At 39.9% G+C, this 16,839-nt stretch overlaps 1 protein-coding gene across 7 annotated transcripts in view; it reads right to left on the bottom strand.

The window, feature by feature from the left end:
- Positions 1-1,473: 1,473 nt before the first annotated feature.
- Positions 1,474-16,839, bottom strand: part of N4BP2 (NEDD4 binding protein 2) — a 71,623-nt gene continuing 56,257 nt past the window's right edge. For all 7 annotated transcript variants that reach the window (XM_050947291.1, XM_050947290.1, XM_050947289.1 and 4 more), the window contains 4 exons: positions 16,297-16,485; positions 13,268-13,436; positions 10,111-10,234; positions 1,474-5,004 (listed from right to left, as the gene is read on the bottom strand). In XM_050947291.1, the coding sequence (XP_050803248.1) occupies positions 4,959-5,004; positions 10,111-10,234; positions 13,268-13,436; positions 16,297-16,485 (528 nt within the window). In that variant the 3' untranslated portion in view covers positions 1,474-4,958. The remainder of the gene's footprint in view (positions 5,005-10,110; positions 10,235-13,267; positions 13,437-16,296; positions 16,486-16,839) is intronic.

Raw genomic sequence — 16,839 nt, forward strand, 5'->3', positions numbered from 1 at the left:
ATAATGCTAAGGACTCTGAAAAATCATGTCAGGCATCTCAAACTGGGCATCCAAAATTAATGAATACTTTTGACCTTCATCTCTTTGTGCCTCAGTTCCCCATCTGTAAAATGGGAATTACCACTCCATCTCACACAGGTAGTGTGAAAATACCTTCGTTAACACTTGCAGAGCACTCATACTATAGTGACAAGAGACGCAGAAAAGCCCATGAGGAAATTAATTCTGTCTTCAGATCAGGGTTTGACAAGTGTGCTCTAAATAAGAGCTGGGGCAACACATTGAACAATGAGAAAACTAAATATTGAATAGCTGCTCATTCACTGAGGACCATCCATCTTGTGCACTGAATGAGGCAGGGGTCCTGTGGAAAAAGCAGTATGTGACCATGTAATTAAAGACTATCAGAATGCACACACAGAAAGAAGATGAATTAAGGTTACACTGGCAATCTTAATTCTGGCATTTCCTAACGTCTGAGTGCTTGACTTTGCAACCTTCATTATGTTCTCTTAGTGTTGGGGAGGGGTTGTGTGGGTGTTTACACATAGGTACACTAGAAGTAAGAAACTCCTTGCACAGCAATGAAAATAAACATTTCATTAGCTTTGCTCTCACCTTTTCAGCCACAGGAAGAGAGTGGCCCTGCGCTGTAATTTAGGATTCCAAACTTGATAGGCTGCCTCCTTACCTGTTGAAGTCCCTTGATCAATGAAGACTTAGGGTCAGGTCTTGTAGGTTGCTGAGTGACCTTCAGCTGACTACAGGTGAAGATGAATCAATAAAACCTCTGAGGATTACTCAGGCTCTTGATACTCTTCTTTCTCCTCCGGGCGATAAGGACTAATTCTTTTCCTCAACAGCTGGAGCTAAATATGTGTAAGGATGAAGCATAGCCTGCCACCTGTTAGTTACCAGAGCCAACCTGCCTGTACAGAACAGCATGGCTCAGGCCAAGGGAACAATGCCAACCTCAGCATGTACTCCACCCCTAGCACTAGCATGCACACATGCCACCACATGCATCTCCTTGCCCCGTAAAGTTTGTAGAGTGGCTGTAAGTATGGCAACTCGGCTTTGCTCCTAGCACTCTCTTGACACAAGGTTGGAATCTATCTTACCCTGCGGCTGCAGACGTGCACTGGGAGTGGATGAGAAATGGCTCCTTCTACCTTTCTCTCTCTCTCCAGTACACCTGTGCAAAGAACAGAAGGATCTAGTCTTATTTGGCTTCTTTTCGGCTACTGAAAAAACACAAAGGAATACTGAACCAATTACCTGATTTTCAGAGATGCTGAGCACTCACTTTCCATTCACATCACTGAAAATTAGACCATGACTCTCTTACTTTGTATCCCAGAAGATAACTTCAAGAAAGAAACAAAGACAAGCTTTCTTACAAAACTCCACAACTACATTTTATTTTATTTCAAACATTGACAATGTTAGTCTTTGAAGGAAAGACTGAAGATCTTGTTTGTGGTAAAATTCCTTTATTAATCTAGATTTCATTTGTAAATTCATTTTGACATAAGAAAACCTAAATGCAAATTACAAAACTGTATTCCAGTAAAAATGAGCATGACAGTTAACAGTAAATGTACAACTTTTTACAAATAAAATTCTTGTTTTCATATTCTAATTTTAAAAATAGAAGTATATATCATCTATTATACAGGTCCTAATAACTTTTACAACTGATAGCTGCAAACCTGTACTTTTATTATGTGCACTTTCATAGGTATCAGTCATTTAATCCTCATCAGAGCTTGCCCATTAGTTGAGATTGCAAGATCATTTTTTTTCTTTTTAAAGAAAAATAACCTTGCTGCTACAGAACTGTGAAAAGTCGAAGTACTCTTCTTTTTCAGTGTGTTCTACTCCATCCTCTCTTCAATTCTGTGAAGAGGGCTAACTACCATTCTAGAAATGTGAATTACATTTAAAGATATAAGCACTGGTAATGTAAATTCTGTGTCTAATGCATCTCAGCACATTTACAACGACATTGGTTTAATAATACCAACACTGGGATTAACCTCTTATCCACACATGTTCTGCCCATGATTGATGAACACGTTGGATGTCAATGTGGTTAAATTCCACCTCTTCACAGTAAAACTTAATTAGAATACAAGTTCTGTAGGGCATGCAATGAGTATCGCTTATATACAGTGCATGATTATTAAAATGGTCTCCTTACAAGGTAATATGAGGCATCTATAAAACTGTAAGAATGAGGACTCCTGAATTACAAAGGTTTCCAACAACTTAACCTCAAAAATGTACCGCTATGACTGTGTTTAAGATGACCTAAGCCTAGAAAAATATTTAAAGTTTAAAAGAACTTGAATCACAAACTATAAAAAAAAAACAAAAGCATTAATAAAAAGGACCAAAGTATTTTAAAAGTATTTTAAAAATCAGTTTTGCCTTACTATTTTTATAATCCCTGGAACTCTGAAAGATGATTTTTTTTTTTTAAACAAATCTGTTCCTTTACAGAATCATGTTTTTTTTCATTGCCTGTGCATGTATGGGTCTGTTATTGAGAATTGCTCATGAATGCTAAGCTGCTGACATTAACTTTTCTTTAGGAAAAAGTTTTCAAGCATTTTTTAAATTTAATAAACTGAGTGAACTTTAAGAACAAGTATTTTTAAAAGAAAGGAGTCATATTTTTGGCCTACTAACCTCCACAGTGTCCTGTTAAATAAAAGGAAAAGAAGAAACTGGGGCATACCTATTTTAACAGTCTATGTTCTTTCAGAGTGATGGTGGTAATACTTTAAAGTTTGAAATTTTCATAGTAAAAATTATGTCACTGATTTCTTCTTAAAAGGACACCGCAAAGGCTGGAAGTCCCCAAAAATGTTACCTACTTCAAAATATTTTAAAATACAGCTATTTAAAACAGTTCTTCCCATTATAAAATAAATTACTGGGCTCCCAAAACAAAGGCTATAAAAATGGAAAAAAAAAAAGTTTCAATGTTTCTTCTGGAAAACTAGGCAAATAATCCAAGATAGAGAGGAGGTTTTTTGTATATCCACCACACCTCTTCCACTCTGGTTTTCTCCTCCTTTTTAGGTCCCAATTCAGCAAAGCACAATACTTTAGTCCCATTGCTTTAATGAGACTTAAGCACATGTTTAAAATGCACTGCTTAATTGGTACCTTAGAGTTTGATTATACACCACTGAAATCAATGGAAGTTTGGCCATTGATTTCGCCAGAGAAGGATCTATTTATCTTATGTTATGACACTGCTGCCCGTTACCATATTCAGGCCCCTTGTGCACAGTGCAGAAGCATAAAAAGAACTCTGCTCTTAAGGACTTGAACAGCAGGATTCTTATATATTTGAACATTTTGCCTACAGGAACAGGGCAGAGAGCTAAAGTGGAGAGACAAATCGCGTACATAACTAACCACAAACCAAAACACAGTTATTAGAGGGTATGTCTACAGTGCAGCTGGGAGGTGTGATTCCTAGCATGGGTAGATAGACTCATGCTAGCTCAGTTCAAGCTAGCATGCTAAACATAACAGCCTGGACACTGCAGCGCTGGAGGCATGCCAGGCTAGCTGAGTCCAAGGCTGCCTGACCCCCGAGGCCTCAACGGCACATACAAATGGGATGGTGCATGTAAATTCTGTTATTTGTGTGCATACAACTCTGTGTAAGCACAAACAAAGGTTACTGTTTTGAAAATCCCCTCCCTCAATTTACTGACATACTAACTTAAGAATATGAAAAATACCTCACATTCAGCTATTAATATTATTTCCAGTACATAACTCAATTGTTATGAAAACAAAGTTTCACAGCAAAGCTTTAAAAACTATTATATTAAAGGAAATTTATGCCTCTCAATTTTCAAGGCTGTTACATACTATAATAAAAGCATATTTTAAGATGTTCCATTTTGTTCTTAAAATAAATGCTCTGATTGTTTACTGAAAAATATCTTCTAAGTATGGGGGAGCAGAGGCATTATAAGCACATTTTCTGGATCCTGAAGTACTGCTAATGTCAAAGAAATTCTTCCTCTAATCTGATCTTTCCAGTTAAGCAATTACCACTATACTACTATAATCTGTTCTGCTGCTTGAAAATGTGCTTGAAATGCCATGCAGTTAAACAAAATATTTACTACTGGAGATGTGCCAATTTATCTACTTAATTATTTATTTTATTATACACAGGTAAAATGTAGGTAGAGATGAGACTACGAGGTTATGTTTTTCTCCTTAAAGAATTTAGGTGCATTAATAAAATTTCATAACAGACTTTAGGTCCCAATCCAGAGTCCTTATAACACACAACTCCTATTGACTTCAAGAAGAATTCTGTATGAATAAGGACAGCAGAATTGGCCCATATTTTCAAGAAAGCACCACTTAAAGATCATGGCTCAGATTTTCAAAAAGAGCCTTTTAGTGTTAGGCATCCACCTGCCTTGGGTTTCAAATTTCCATGGGGGTTGGATACCTTGTTCCTTTAGGCTCCTTTGAAAATCTCAACTCAAAATTCTAAAACACACAATAACTATCTTTAAACAATTTAACTTTTACTGTGTATATTTTAAGTTACAAAATCCACAACTATTAAAATGTATTCAGCCAGAGATAATCTTAGGCTCTGTCTCACTGAGAAGGAAGCAGTGTTTGAAAATGGGACCTTAATTTCTCTTTAACACTGCATCTATTGTTCAGCAGTATTGCAGGTCTGTACTTCTCATATTACAATCTCTGTAAGAGGATCCTCCCTTTGGAGTTACGAAAAAATACACTTCACTCTTACCATTTTATTGGAAACACATGCTGACAAAACTAATTGCTATAAAATAAGTTGAAAAAATTTCTATTAAAATATTGTTTTTAAAGTATATTAAGTTATAATTACTGATACTGTTTAAAGTTTCTAGTTTCACACTCCCCTTCTTTACATCCTTTTACTTCAGCATGACTTTCAGGCAGCCTGGTTTTATTTCTGTGAACCTGTTAAACAAGAGAAGATTAAGATTCAAAGTTTATATTATGCCCAGCACCATATCTCCTAGTCCTAGAAAGTGAATAAGGTTGTCATTCAGCAGTAGGGTGACAAGATTTCCAAAGTGAAGAAATCACAACATCCTCTATTTATAGAGTGGAAGGTTTTACATGGAATGGTTTTGGTACGGTCAGAGAGCTGTGAACAGTAAGGTTTTGGCAACTGGAACGAGAGAGAGAGAAAAAATTGCCCAATCCTCCTCCTAATATCTGCTATGCTTTTATTATCTTTCCCACTCTTCCCTATTCTTCTGAAGAAAAGCAAACGTGGTACTCATCTTCAGAAAGAGAAAGAAGAGGTTTCCAGTAACTGCCATCCTGTAAATCTAAGTTCAACTCCTAATAGGATCACGAAACAAACATTGAGAGTGGGAAAAAGAAAGATCACACAATATTGATGTTACGACTTTCAGAAATGTGCAGTGTTGACCAAACTCCACGGCATGAATTTATAAAGTACAAATTTTGGCAGATAAACTTGGATTGATTTTAGACATTGTCATTTATCAGAGAGAGGTGTCTAGGGTAGCACTGCAGTGTTGATGTTAAACAGATTGTACTTCATCTTTTTTTAGAGATCATCATTAATGAAGGTGTTTAACGAACGTTACAGATTATACAGAATTGAAGGATTAGTTAGGACAAAGAAATAAAAAGGGACCTAAAGAGATCAGAAACACGGTCATAAAATAAAAAATTAGATTAATTCTTGTAAAAAGCAAAGTAGTACATCTAAGACAAACAGATTTTCAGTGAGAGGGAAAAATTTGAAAAGAAGTACTAAGAAGAGAGATTTTGGAGTGATAATAGAAGAGGAATCAGACATGCATTTCTAGTGCGATATGGCAACAAAACAGGCCAATACAATTTTGGGGCAGGATATGTAGATGAATCACTTCATAGAGCAAGGAGACAATGATCCCTCTTTAGATAGCTTGAATATTACACTGGTATGGGTACCTCATAAGTAGAAACAGTAACAAACTGGAGGGAGTTCAGAGGTTTGCAGGGATTGATTTATGAGGAATATATTTGAAGATATAACAGAAGGGAGAGGAATTTATTTATAGCTCAATGAAATTAAGAAATGGAAAACTGTAGGCTGAATATCAAGAAAAAAATGTTCATAGGCTGCGGCATTATTTGAAATGCCACATGCTTCATTGCTTGGGTCATGTACAGGTAAGTCTTGTCTACATTGTGCATTCTCAGATCTTCTCCAACTGGCGATCTGGCACTGGAGTAATTCTCCATTGGGAGCTACCAATAGTAAGAGCACTAGAGCAGGGGTTCTCAAACTGGGGGTTGGGACCCCTCAGGGGGTCACAAGGTTATTACATGGGGGGTCGTGAGCTGTCAGCCTCCACCCCAAACCCCACTTTGCCGCCAGCATTTATAATAGTGTTAAATATATTAAAACATGTTTTAAATTTATAAGGGGGGGGGTTTACACTCAGAGGCTTGCTGTGTGAAAGGGGTCACCAGTACAAAAGTTTGAGAACCCCTGCTCTAGAGGATTGGTTGCAGGCTTTTCACCACCTTGCAAACAAATTACAAAGTTAAAGACAAGATCATAAAAATCCTGCACCCTCTCAACATGAGTGCTCCTCTATCACCTCAGTGCAGACATCTCTAATGACCGGTCAAAGAACTAAAAAAAGTACAACAGGGAATAATACTGCACTGTGAATTTGTTGGATGAACTAATAGATATTTTCTCTATCTTATTTCTCTGATTCAATGATAGTTTAAGAGTATTCTGGGGAAAAAAACTATAGATTTTTAAAAGTATAGGCAAGCAAAGCATATGAAATGTTTGGCATGCGTGTATACACTCTTAATAAAAATGTTAATTTTAATATGTTTCTAAGAATTTGTTTCCCTTCATGGACTGGTAATACTGATTGGAAATGGATAATAATGACAAACTGGGAAATATCTGTATTTTTTACGAATATGTGCAGGCTTTTGTGTGGTTAATTATGATGGGTTACTTGCTATCAAAGAAAACAATATTAAAGATAAAACCGCTTCAGGAACACACCTTCAAAGCAGCCAAGATAGCAATGGCTGGGCCATTAATAGAGAAGAAACTACCAGTCTGACTCCATCCAGGTTAGAATGGTTTACTCTTCAGAAACCTAAACCTTGGATCAGAGGAGATCGAAAACCTCAAGATCCTAGAAAAAAGGAGGAGGGGTTGGGTGATCTGAGAAAGGCTCCCAGTGTGTGTCAGTGAAAAGCTGACAGGCAAGCAAACTCACACAGAGGAAGGGAGGCAAAACTCCAGGAGTGCTGTCTGCTTCTCCCAACTCAGAGACAGAATCAGCTGGGCTGAAGGAAAAAGTTTAAAAGGTCTAAGGGCATGCCTACACTACGAAATTAGGTCGAATTTATATGACGGTTTTTTAGAAATCGTTTTTAAACAGTCAATTGTGTGTGTCCCCACACAAAATGCTCTAAGTGCATTAACTCGGCAGACTGCGTCCACAGTACCGAGGCTAGCGTCGACTTCCAGAGCATTAAACTGTGGGTAGCTGTGAACAGCTATCCCACAGTTCCCGCAGTCTCCGCTGCCCATTGGAATTCTGGGGCAAAAACAGTGTCACGGGTGATTCTGGGTACACGTCGTCAGGCCCCTCTCTCCCTCCCTCCCTCCATGAAAGCAATGGCAGATAATCGTTTCGCGCCTTTTTTCCTGGGTTACTTGAGCAGACACCATACCACGGCAAGCATGGAGCCCGCTCAGCTCACCATCACCATACGTCTCCTGGTTGCTGGCAGACGTGGACTGCATTGCTACACAGCAGCAGCTCATTGCCTTTTTGCAGCAGACGGTGCATTACGATTGGCAGCCATCATCGTCATACTCCTGGGTGCTTTTTTAGTCGACCTCAGTGAGGTCGGTCAGGGGCGCCTAGGCAGACATGGGAGTGACTCAGCCAGGTCATTCCCATCTTCTGCCAAGCACCCAGGAGATGACGATGGCTAGCAATCGTACTGCAGCATCTTCTGCCGAGCATCCAGGAGATAACGATGGCCAGCAGTTGTACTGCACCATCTGCTGCCAGTCTAAGATGTAAAAGATAGATGGAGTGGAGCAAAACAAGAAATTGACCCGGCAATGTGCACATCATGCTGATGAGCTCTGCATGGTCACCTGTCAGCTCGCCACACTGGCCAAACAGGAAATGAAATTCAAAAAAGTTTGTGGGCCTTTTCCTGTGTATCTGCCCAGTGCATCTGAGTTGAGAGCGCTGTCCAGAGCGGTCACAATGGAGCACTCTGGGATAGCTCCTGGAGGCCAATACTGTCGAATTGCATCCACATTACTCCAAATTCGACCTGGCAAGGCCGATTTCAGCTCTAATCCCCTCGTCAGAGGTGGAGTAAAGAAATCGATTTAAAGAGCCCTTTAAGTCTAAAAAAAGGCCTTCGTCGTGTGGATGGGTCCAGGCTTAAATTGAGGTAATACTGCTAAATTTGACCTACAGGTGTAGTGTAGACCAAGCCTAAATAATATCCACATGTGTAGGCCTCATTATTTTTACACTGTGCACCATATGCTTCGTATCATTTGGGAATGAATACATAATACTTGGTTTTGAAGATGCTGGTTCTGTGCCACTGCAAATGCAAACGTGAGCTGTCACAGGCTCCAAAAGGGAAACTCTTACAGGCGCCAGTTGAACTTGTGTTGTTAACCTGGCTGGGGACCAGGGCTGCAGCCCAGAGATCCAGCCTAAGAGTGGATGGACTATAGGGTTCCCCCCAGGGTAAGGTGCAGGAAGCAAGGCTTGTCACCTGAAGGATGTACTTACGAGGGACTAAAATGGGTCTTTGGCATAATTTGCTCCAGTAACCTCGACAGTAACTCAATTATGTACACAAAAATAAACTCATATAATATTTTCATCTACCTTCCAAAGTAAACGTGGACAGAAGAAAACTGTATCGAACTTCCCTTATGGGACAATTTTATGTCATGAAATTTTATCTCCATTGGAATTACAGGGTTGCCAACTTTCTGACTGCAGAAAACCAAACACCCTTGTCCTGCCACCTGCCCTGCCCAAGGCCCTGCCCCCATTCACTCCATCCTCCCTCCCCCCATCGCTCACGCTCTTCCACACTTGCTCATTCACTCATTTTCATTGGGCTGGGGCAGGGAGGGGGTGAGGGCTCCTGCTGGGGGCATGGATTCTGGGGTGGGGCCCAGAATGAGGGGTTTGGGCTGCAGGAACCTCCAGGCTGGGAAGTGGGGCCAAGGGGTTCAGAGTGTGGGTGGGGGTCCGGCTGAGGCAGTGGGTTGGAGTCTGGGAGGAGATATGGGCTCTGGGCTGGGGGTGCAGGCTCTGAGGTGAGGCCAGAAATGAGAGGTTCAAGGTACAGGAGGGGGCTCCAGGCTGAGGCAGGGGATTGGGGTGCAGGGGTCACGGCTACAGCTTGGGGTGGAGCTAGGGACGAGGGGTTTGGGATGCAGGAGGAGGCTCAGGGCTGGGGCAGGAGGTTGGGGTGCGGGAGGGGGTACGGGCTCTGGGAAAGAGTTTGGGAGAGGAAGGGGGCTCAGGGTTGGAGTGCAGAGGGAGTTTGACGTGCAGGCTTTGGGAGGTGCTTACCATAGGAAAGCAGCAGCCAGGGGGCTCTGCGCGCTGCCCCCACCCACAGGTGCTGACTCTGTAGCTCCCATCGGCCGTGATTCCCAGCCAATGGGAACGGCAGCACTCGGGCGGGTGCAGTGTGCAGAGCCCCCGGGCTGCTCCTGCGCCTAGGGGCCAGAGGGACACACCAGCCACTTCCGGAAACCACATACAGCTTGCTACTGCAGCCAACCAGACTTTTAGCGGCCTAGTCAGCAGTGCTGATCACAGTTGCCAGGGTCTCTTTTTGACTGGGCGTTCCGGTCAAAAAAATGGATGCCTGGCAATCTTGAACTATTAGGATAGTAGATCTGCCTTAATTATTTTACAAATTGTATAGTTTTCTCAAACACATTTCAGTGTTTAGTTAGCTGAATGTAGGTTCAAAATATCAGTAACAGAAATCTAAGCTCACCTGAAGTTGTGGCTTGTGAGGTATTTAATGGCTGCTGGTTTGATGCGAGCAACTCCTCCCTGGCTATGGTTTCCTCTTCCCGTGATCACACACAGATATGGTTTACCACCAGTCTGCTTGTATTCTGTTACAGGAGGAATTGTAACGGTTACAATGTTCTCTCTGCACAGACTCAGCATTTAGCAGAACTTCCTTATCCATACATCTGAAAATTTTCACCGCAGTGATTTACAATTCTGTTTTCCTACATTAGCTTTAACCGTTATGTATGCATCAACACTATCCATTTTTCCTCTGTCATAAAAAGTAAATTAAATTTGCCATTAGAGTTTAAGAAATATGTCTGAATGAACTGTTCAAATCTGGACTATATCTTGAAACCTATACATTGTGCTCTGTCACAGAAACCTCATGATTTTATAGCAATATCATTCATTATTCATGACAGACCTGTATTTGGAATTTACAGCCAATTAGAACATAAGATAGTTAAAAGAGCACAATAAAAAAACCCAGCACTTTTAGTACAGAATATGTTTACAAGAACAAACTCATCATGAACATGAAGCAAAATTCTTAAATCTAAACAAATTGTATCAGTTTTGCACGAAGAAATTTTTTAACTGAAATAATTTTCACAAGACACACAAAGATAGGATGAGGAAGAAACATCAAACTGTACATTAATTTTTAACCTCTGAATCAAAGTCAGACTAGCAGGGCAGTAATTTCTCAAACATTGGAGCAGGTTCTTGGGAACATCCTAAGGATCAATATAGCGTTTCAATACATCAGCATGGGCTCTACTAGGGCTTTTCTCTAGGTCTTCGCTAGAAGTAACAAACCTTCTGCCTCTAGAAAAGGTTGCAGTAATCTACTATTACTATATCGTCTGGAAGGGGAATACTGGGGAGGGGAAGGAAGGATTAAATTAATCTGTATTTTATAACTAAATAATCAGAGATGCTAACTTTTTCTTTCTTTCTTTCTTTTTTTTTAAACCGAAGGGACCACTTACAGATTGGCACTTTGTGTAGGATCTATCCTAATCTTGCTCTCTTCCCTTTATCTACTTCTTTTTTGTATTATCTGTGATCTTTGATAACTTTCAAAGTACCTAGAGCCTGGGATGCGTCTCTTTTTATGTAAACCGAAACAAATAAACAAATATTTCAGAGTCAGGAGGCTACTAAGCAAGGACGACTCTGCCAGCATTCCAGAGCTGCTGACAATAAGTGTTGAGCTGTAGGAAATTAAAACTCTGTGGATTAACGGGAAAATATATAATACGTTAGTAAGCAGAGATTCAGGTTTATAGCAGTGGTCACCAACTGGTAGATCGTGATTGACTGGTTGATCCTGGTGCCTCTGACAGTCAATCGCAATCTTTGGCTGCTAAAAGTCCGGCAGCGTAGTGGGGCTAAGGCAGGCTCCCTGCCTGCCCTGGCCCCATGCCACTCCCGGAAGTGGCCAGCATGCCTCTGCAGCTCCTGGGGTTGGGGAGGGGCGCACCACGGGTCTCCACGCACTGTTCCTGCCTGCAAGCACCGTCCCTGCAGCTCCCATTGGCCAGGAATGGGGAACTGTGGCCAATGGGAGCTGCGGGGGCAGTGCCTGCAGGGAGGGGCAGCGCCCAGAGCCATGTGTCCCGCTGGCCACTTCCGGGAGTGGCATGGGGCAGGGGCAGGCAGGGAGCCTGCCTTAGCCCCACTGCACCACTGCCCGGGAACTATCCAGTGGGAGTCTGCAGCCCTCTCACACCCCAACCTTGAGCCCCCTCCTGGAGCCATCACCCTGCACCCAAACCCCCTGCCCCAGCCTGGAGCCCCCTCCTGAACCAAAACTCTCTCCCAAAGCTTGCACCCCTCACCCCCTCCTGCACCCCAACCCTCTGCCCCAGTCTCAGCCCGGAGCCCCCCTCCACATGCTGAAACCCCTTTGACCCAGCATCCCTCCACACGCTGAACCCTTTGGCCCCAGCCCCCTTCCACACCCCCTGACCCAGCCTGGTGAAAGTGAGTGAGGGTGGGGGAGAGAAAGCGACTGAGTGAGCAGGGCAGGGCCTCGGTGAAGGGGCAGCGTAGATCCTGGGTTGCACTTAAATTCAAAAAGTGATCTTGTGCATAGAAAGGTTGGAGACCACTGGCTTATAGGAGTCTCATTTTATGACTAGTATGGATAAGATGAGCAAATTCTGAGTTAATTAGTTCTGGCACTCATATTGCAAGTGAAAGGCCCCATTTAACACGTCAGTTTCCCCTGTGTTAGGAAACTGTTTTTAAAGAGATCATTTAGAAGTGTTTTCTATTCACATGGTTGTGCCTTACATGGTACGTATTTCTTATAAAACATTCCAGGTGTGTAAAGTTGTAAAGTTAGTAAAGTTAGTATTTTCTGCATTTATTTTTATTACATTTTTTTCTAAGAAAAGAACATTCCTGCAATACTTGAATGCTTCACTGGGAGGAAAATTAAAAAAACTCTTCATGCACAACTGCACAGAATGACATTTAGGAAAGTTACGGTGCTCCTGAAACTTGAGAGAATCCAATACGCAAGTGATAATTTTATCCTAAAGGCCATTAAAAGATCATTCAGAAATCTGAACACTTTTGTATAAAACGTGTGTTAGGACATTGTTGGATTATGCTGGCCTGCAAGCATAACATTTTTTCTTAAGATTAAAAAAAAAACAACCAACAACAAAATATTGAAAGAGAAGAATGAAAAGATGACTCGAAAAAGGAGGGAAGGGGATGTGATTAACTTTGATGAAAAAAGTCAGGATGAAAAATCCATAAAGGAGAAATTCACTGATCTCCTTGATAAAGGAGGAGAAGAAGAAGAAAAGAAAAAATGAGAATAAAGCGTAGTAAAACGGGAAAGACAAAATAATAGAGAAATAGAGGTGGGAAAGGGAAAAGAGAAGCACATTTTATTTGCATTTGCATGACACAAAATATCACTGTTCACTGGGGATCGTTAAAGTTACAGTAAAACCAAGTTATCGTCAGGTGTTGCTAAGTTGCCTTTATTATTAATACTCATATCCCTTATATTTCCCTGTTTATAAAATGTATTCTTTCTACTTTGGCCTCCGGAGCATAGTGTCAAAGAGATAACTGTGTGCGTGGATTGATTATTAGTTTATTCCTACCGTGGCTTTTCTCCTGTAGTACTCTGGACAAGTGATTAATGGCTTCATCTACATGAAGACCATGTAGATCCAAAACATTCTCAGGCAGCAGGGATGCATTTACTTTCTCAAAGATTTGCACAGCAGCAGCATGGTTTGCTTCTTTCATCTTCTGCTCATGAAGGCGACCCTTTATTCATAAACACATCAACTGTTAAATTCTACGACTTAATCTAAGCTCCATACTGGTTATCAGGATTCAAGATGACAGCACAAGCAGGGTGCTTTTAAATTTCATTGCATCAAACTGTGAACTATAATCACAACTGAAATTCTGCAAGTGTGTCACTAAAACCTATTTAGAGGGAGTCATGTGCTGATTTAATCAAACTCGCTCACGGGACACTGGTCAAAGCTTGCACAGAGAAGAGATCAGAATGGAAGACACAAGAAAATGAAGGAAAGTCAGAGAGAAAGAAATAAACAGTATAAGATGCCTACATGAACACACAAACCCCATTCGGTGTTGAATTTTAACTTGTTAGTTAATATTCTATCCTAACAATGGTATTGCACTTTTTGAAAATATTAGCTGTACATTTATTAAATCAGAAGTCTCAAACAATTGGCCCACAGGCCAGAACACGCCTCTCAAATACTTTAAATCTAGTCTGAGTCTACAGAATGTATTCATTCAGATCAGATTAGCCATGCAGTTGCGAACATTTCCTCCATAGCTGCCAAATCTCTTGGTTTTCTTTATGGAAAATCTTCCATGATAAAGGCAGTACCTCTATCAGGGGAATAGTGCAGCCTGCTAAGGAGAAGAGGGTGAAGAGACAAAGAAAAAGCACTGGAACTGTCAATACAGCAGGGAGCAGCTAAACAAAAATAATCTTTAAAAAAAATGAGAAAGATATTTTAAATAAAAAGAGGTTTGCAGAGGAGATATTAAATTGCAGACCCCGGTGCAGTCTTACAAACATGTATTACCTATGCAGTGATTACTACAATGAGTAGCCTGAGTTGAGAGTTTATCATGGACCAGGAATTTGGAACAACCCCAAACTAAGAGCCCAATCCCATAGACACTTACTACTCACTAAGCAATAACGCTGGTATTGTGTCTGCAAGATCGGGCTCTTTGTTTACAGTTGCCCTGAATTTCTGATCCATGATACGTTGAGTATTTTCTGTAATGGCTATAAATGTACTTCTGTTTTGTAGCGCAATCACTTCATCTAAAACCCTCAGATACCACCACTATAGGGAGTGTAGCAGCAAAGAGTGACCTTGAAGGTCAGTAGACACAGTTTTAGGAACTGTGGAAATACTCTTCGGATATTGGCTTAATGGTGCAATAAGCAGAAGAGATTGCAGGTGATATTTTGTCTTGAAGTTTCTCTAGTGACTGCCCAGTATTAGTGGCAGATTCAGAGATACCAGCCAGCAATCCTCACTTGTAGGGAGCTGAAAGCACAGGCAAACACCATAAACATTCAAGTCTCAAACTCAGGCTCACAAACAAAATCTAGTTTTTACAATTTTTGCCTCAAATTGAAAGTACAAAGAAAAAATTAAACACAAGAGGCAAGTATTTCACAAGAGTGAAGGTAACAGTTAGCTCTTCCCTAAAAGCCCTAGAATAAATTCTTTATTTTGCAAATTTCCACTTATAATTTGTGTCCATGAAGAAGAGGCAGGATAGTGGTTGAAATTATATTTCTGTTCAGAAGTCATGCAGACATCACTATTTAGAATCTTCCTGAACAAGCCATAACAATATCTAGGTTAGAAATATAACAAAGCTACTTTAAAAAAAAAAGAATCAGATACTAAATATTTTAATAAAATTTCTCAACTCACCAATATGAGTAATAGGTAATAAAATTGCACACAATATGTACAAAATATTAAATATTCTGTTGAAAAAATGTAGCTCTATCAATTAAAAAAATGAATCGCGATTGAATGATAAAAAATAATTGTACAATTTAAAAAATTGTGATTAATTGTGCTGTTAAACAATAATAGAATACCATTTATTTAAATATTTTTGAATGTTTTCTACATTTTCAAATATATTAATTTGAATTACAACACAGAATACAAAGTGTATAGTGCTCACTTTACATTTGTTTATTAAAATATTTACACTGTAAAATGATAAATAAAAGAAATAGTATTTTTCAATTCACCTCATACAACTACTGTAGTGCAATCTCTTTATCATGGAAGTGCACCTTACAAATGTAGGGGGGTTTTTTGTTACATAACTGCACTCAAAAACAAAACAATGTAAAACTTTACAGCCTACAAGTCCACTCAGTCCTACTTCTTGTTCAGCCAATTAAGAGAAACAAGTTTGTTGAAATTTATGGGAGATAATGCTGCCCAATTCTCAATGACAATGTCACCTGAAAGTGAGAACAGGTGTTTGCATGGTACCACTGTAGCCAGCGTCACAAGAAATTTACATGTCAGATGCGCTAAAGATTCATATAGCCAAAATAATATAAAGTGAGCACTGTACACTTGGTATTCTGTGTTGTAACTGAAATCAATATATTTGAAAATGTAGAATAATACCCAAAAATATTTAATAAATTTCAATTCGTATTCTATTGTGTAACAGTGAAATTAATTGCAATTCATTTTTTAATCACAATTACTTTTTTTAGTTAATCATGTGAGTTAACTGCGAAAACTTGACTGCCCTAGAAAAATGATTTAATAGTAACATTTCTATATCACTGTATAGCAAAAATGTGATGAGTATTTCATAGTTTTAAAACTTTCAATAGAAATTTGCACTATAAAAATATTAGTTTTACACAAGCTTTCAGATCAGTGTAAAACTACAATTTACTTTCTAACCAATGAATGCATTTGTGATAGTTGGGGGACTTCCGAAGATTTGCATATTTTGGGAGGTTTAATAATAAAGCAAATCCAAACAAGTGCAGTAGGTGAATTCATGTTCAAATCACATTCAGTTGGGTATTTAGTACATCCTCAAATCAAAACACAATGCACTTTTCTCTGTTTACCTGTTGTGCATAAAATGCTGCCACAGGCTTCATACCCATGCGATAGGCCTCCTCTGCTTTTTTTAAGCATTCCTGTTTCTTTTCCTGGTGAAGGAAAGCCTCTGCTCTAAAGTCATCGTACCCAGGGTACTCAATGTCTTGGAACACCATCTCATTCAGAACATCTTCAGCCTCCTTGGATTTTTTTGCCTGCGACAGGTAACATTTGCAATAAGGCCTGATCCAAATTCCATTGAAGTCCACTGCAAAACTCCCACTGATCTCACTAGAGCAGTATCGACCTCTAAGTGAGATTACTTGTGTCTGAAACATGGGCTATGTGATATTTATTCATTGCAGTATAGAAAATATAAACCTATTGCAGGAAAACAAGCTTGAGAGAAAAATATTAACACATTACAAGTAAAACTAATGTTTTACTGGCAGATATGTGACAAATGAAAATACCCCCCCATGTTTGAGTCTCTGTTTCTCAGGCTAATTCATACATACAGGAGTTTAATTTATTACTAAGAAATTGTACAAGCACAAGTAAGCAAATTC

This window comes from Gopherus flavomarginatus, chromosome 3, assembly GCF_025201925.1.
Source record: "Gopherus flavomarginatus isolate rGopFla2 chromosome 3, rGopFla2.mat.asm, whole genome shotgun sequence".
Classification (NCBI taxonomy): Eukaryota; Metazoa; Chordata; order Testudines; family Testudinidae; genus Gopherus; species Gopherus flavomarginatus.